At 36.5% G+C, this 3,763-nt stretch overlaps 1 protein-coding gene across 4 annotated transcripts in view; it reads left to right on the top strand.

The window, feature by feature from the left end:
• Positions 1–3,763, top strand: part of LRRFIP2 (leucine rich repeat (in FLII) interacting protein 2) — a 142,757-nt gene that overhangs the window by 35,365 nt on the left and 103,629 nt on the right. For all 4 annotated transcript variants that reach the window (XM_011981929.1, XM_011981930.1, XM_011981928.1 and 1 more), the window contains exon 3: positions 964–1,108. In XM_011981929.1, coding sequence (XP_011837319.1) covers positions 1,019–1,108 — 90 coding nt within the window. In that variant the 5' untranslated portion in view covers positions 964–1,018. The remainder of the gene's footprint in view (positions 1–963; positions 1,109–3,763) is intronic.

The raw sequence follows: 3,763 nt of genomic DNA, 5'->3' as shown, positions 1-3,763 counted from the left end.
CCCAGGCTGGAGTCCAGTGGCATGATCTTGACTCACTGCAATCTCTGCCTCCTGGGTTTAGGTGATTCTTGTGCCTCAGCCACCGGAGTGGCTGGGTTTATAAGCATGCATTACCACGCCCGGCTAATGTTTGTATTTTTAGTAGAGATGGGAGTTTTACCACGTTGGCCAGGCTGGTCTCGAACTCCTGGCCTCAAGTGATCTGCCCGCCTCAGCCTCCCCAAGTGCTGGGATTACAGGTGAGAGCCACCGTGTCTGGCGTTGTTGTGATTTAATTGGAATTTTTCTTAAATTACACTAAAAGGCAAAGTTAGTTTTGTAACTATAAGGCTTAGTAGTAAAACCTCTTGAACATCTTCTAAAACTTTAGGCTGAATAACTTCTGAAATGTTTTTCATTCTGGGATGGAGATTGGTTTTAGAAATAACTATAGTTATTTATTTATTTATTTATTTATTTATTTATTTTGAGACAGAGTCTCACTTTGTCTCCCAAGCTGGAGTAGCACAATCTTGGCTTACTACAACCTCTACCTCCTGGGTTCTAGTGATTTTCCTGCCTCAGCCTCCCGGGTAGCTGGGATTACAGATGTGTGCCACCCTGCTTGGCTAATTTTTGTATTTTTAGTAGAGACAGGGTTTCACCATGTTGGCCAGGCTGCCCAGCTATAGTAATTTTAAGTGGTTAAGTAGAATTTCTGCTGATGGCAGCTTTCTGAGGCTAATATTATAATACACTCTCACAGGTTGCCGTGGGTAGCATAGTGAAAAGAGTTGGGAGATTTAGTAATTAGTATAAAATTAAATATTCTAAAATTTATTGGAATAATTTGGTAGTGGGAAGAGGTATTTGGTGACTGATTTCTCTAAGAAGAAATACAATTTCTCTGTTAAAAGTGAATGTATAAATGAACATGAAAATCGCACAGAAAGAAAGAAATTACTATGTTTTTGTTTACTTCAGGGCTGAAAACACAGTTAAATCACTTTCAAAGTTAAAAGACTGTTAAGAACACAAGATGGGGACTCCTGGTTCTGGGAGGAAAAGAACACCTGTGAAAGACCGATTTTCTGCAGAAGATGAAGCTTTGAGTAACATTGCCAGAGAGGTATGTTTGGTAAATCCCCTCTCAACACTGAGTTGCACAGATGTATTGTAAAAATGCAGATTTGACAGAGATAGATGTTTACTAATTGAACTAGTTTCAGATGTTTATCATGAGCAACATGTTATAACTGGTCTCTAAAATAGTGTATTAGAATAAAATATAGTTGGATATTATCAACAGAAATCAAATATAGAGATGAATCTCTGAACAACACGTTTTATTTGAGACAATAGAATTGTAATTTGGGCATACACACAGACTGCATTGGTCTTTGGTATGTCCAAAGAACAAAGAAAAGATTGAGGTTTTTATTAGAGAAATGTTATGCGTTGTTTTGAAAGAAAATGCATTGGCACTAGCAAAGTTTTTGGGAGCTGGCATGCTCTGATTTGTGAGTGACTGTGGAAGGTAAAACTAGTCTTAGAGTTACAGCAGTTCGTTTCCGCAGCTACTAGGTAAAACTGATCTTAAGGTTATAATAGGTCATTTCAGCAGCTGGCTTGCCAGATAATCCCTGTGCAGGTGCTTGTTCCCTAAATGCTTTTCGTTTCCTTTTCTTCCCCCCTGGTCTCGTGACTCTAATTTAATTGGGTATAACAAGATAATTCCAATGTATATAATCAATTTTCACAATATCCAATGCATCCAAAATTAATTTTTCTTTATATTTTTGTGGGTTACTTGAGTTCCATGTACTTGTTATAATGTATTGAAATTTATAATTAATCTTTTGAATGTAAACTTAGGATAATTAGAATGTTGAAGATATGAGTACTATATAGACATACTCATTGGGCTATTCTGTTAATATGCTTTAGAGGTGGTATATAAATGTTGATGGAAACAATATTTCTTGTCTGTTCAGATTCAGTGTTTTATTTTTTGAAACATTGCAGTGGAATTTTTATGTTTAATTCTTTTAGTTGGTAACAGAACTTCTGGGGCAATTTTGTTTCAGTTTATTGTAACTCAGAAAAAAGAAAAAGGGGAGGGGTGTCACCTGTTGAATCACTGGCAACATTTCCTGCAGTATATTGGAAATTTAACATGACTACCAGCTGGGATTTCTTAGTCAATTGCCAACTTTGTTTCAGACTCTATCTGCAACTGCAGACTGACCGTAAACTAATATGGTATGAGAGTTGCTTAGAACATCATTAAGAGCATCATTAAATTATATTTTTTTGGTGAGAATTATTACCATAGCACTTCCTCTTTGTTATTAGTAAATAACTCATTTAGGAATAGTGTAGTTTCCTTTTGACACATTACACACTCTTTTGATCCAGCTCATTGTTACGATTTTCCTTTTGGAAGCTACTCAGTTAGCTTTTGAATTAGAAGTCAAATGCTGTAGGAGGCTGTTTGAAGCAAAGGAAAGTTACTACCTAAAACCTGATAAGAAATTGTGATATTACTATAACAAAAATATATTAAAAATCAGTGAGAGCGTTTGGATTGATTCCATGTCTTTGCTGTTGTGAATAGTGCTCCAGTGAACATACATGTGGAGGTATTTTTATAATAGAATGATTTATATTCCTTCAGGTAATGGGATTGCTGTGTCAAATGGTATTTCTGGTTCTAGGTCTTTGAGGAATCACCACACTGTCTTCTACAATGGTTGAACTAATTTACATTCTCACCAACAGTGTAGAAGCATTCCTATTTCTCCACAGCCTTGTCAGCATCTGTTGTTTCTTGACTTTTTAATAATCGCCATTCTGACTGGTGTGAGTGGTTTCTCATTGTGGTTTTGATTTGCATTTCTCTAACGATCAGTGATGTTGAGCTTTTTTTCATGCTTGTTGGCTGCATACATGACTTCTTTTGAGAAGTATCTGTTCATGTCCTTTGCCCACTTTTTAATGGTTTTTTTTTTTCTTGTAAATTTGTTTAAGTTCCTTGCAGATTCTGGATATTAGATCTTTGTCAAATGGATAGATTGCAAAAACTTTCTCCCATTTTGTAGTTTGTCTGTTCACTCTGATGGTAGTTTCTTTTGCCTTACAGAAGCTCCTTAGTTCATTAGATCCCATTTGTCAATTCTTGCTTTTGTTGCAATTGGTATTGATCATGAAATTTTTGCCTGTGCTAATGTCCTTAATGGCATTGCCTAGATTTTCTTGTAGGGTTTTTATAGTTTTGGGTTACGTTTGAGTTGCATCAACTCTCAAATGCCCATCAATGATAGACTGGATAAAGAAAATGTGGTACATACACTCCATGGAATATTGTGCAGCCATAAAAAGGAACTATATCATATCCTTTGCAGGGACATGGATGGAACTGGAAGCCATTATCCTCAGCAGACTAACACAGGAACAGAAAACCAAACACCACATATTCTCACTTATAAGTGGGAGCTGAACAGTGAGAACACATGGACACAGGAAGGGGAATAACACACACTGGGTCCTATGGAGAGGGAGCACAGTGGGGTGAGGGAAAGCATCAGGATAAATAGCTAATGCATATGTGGCTTAATACCTAGGTGATGGGTTGATAGGTACAGCAAACCATCATGACACATGTTTACCTATGTAACAAACCTGCAGGTCCTGCACATGTATCCCAGAACTTAAAATAAAAATCAAAGAGATATTTTTCAGTTAAAAGATACTTAAAAATGAAAAAGTAGATACGACTTTACAG

Source organism: Mandrillus leucophaeus, unplaced genomic scaffold (assembly GCF_000951045.1).
Source record: "Mandrillus leucophaeus isolate KB7577 unplaced genomic scaffold, Mleu.le_1.0 Scaffold231, whole genome shotgun sequence".
Lineage (NCBI taxonomy): Eukaryota > Metazoa > Chordata > Mammalia > Primates > Cercopithecidae > Mandrillus > Mandrillus leucophaeus.
Note: the sequence above shows the minus strand (reverse complement) of the source record. Positions and strands in the feature narration are given on the sequence as shown.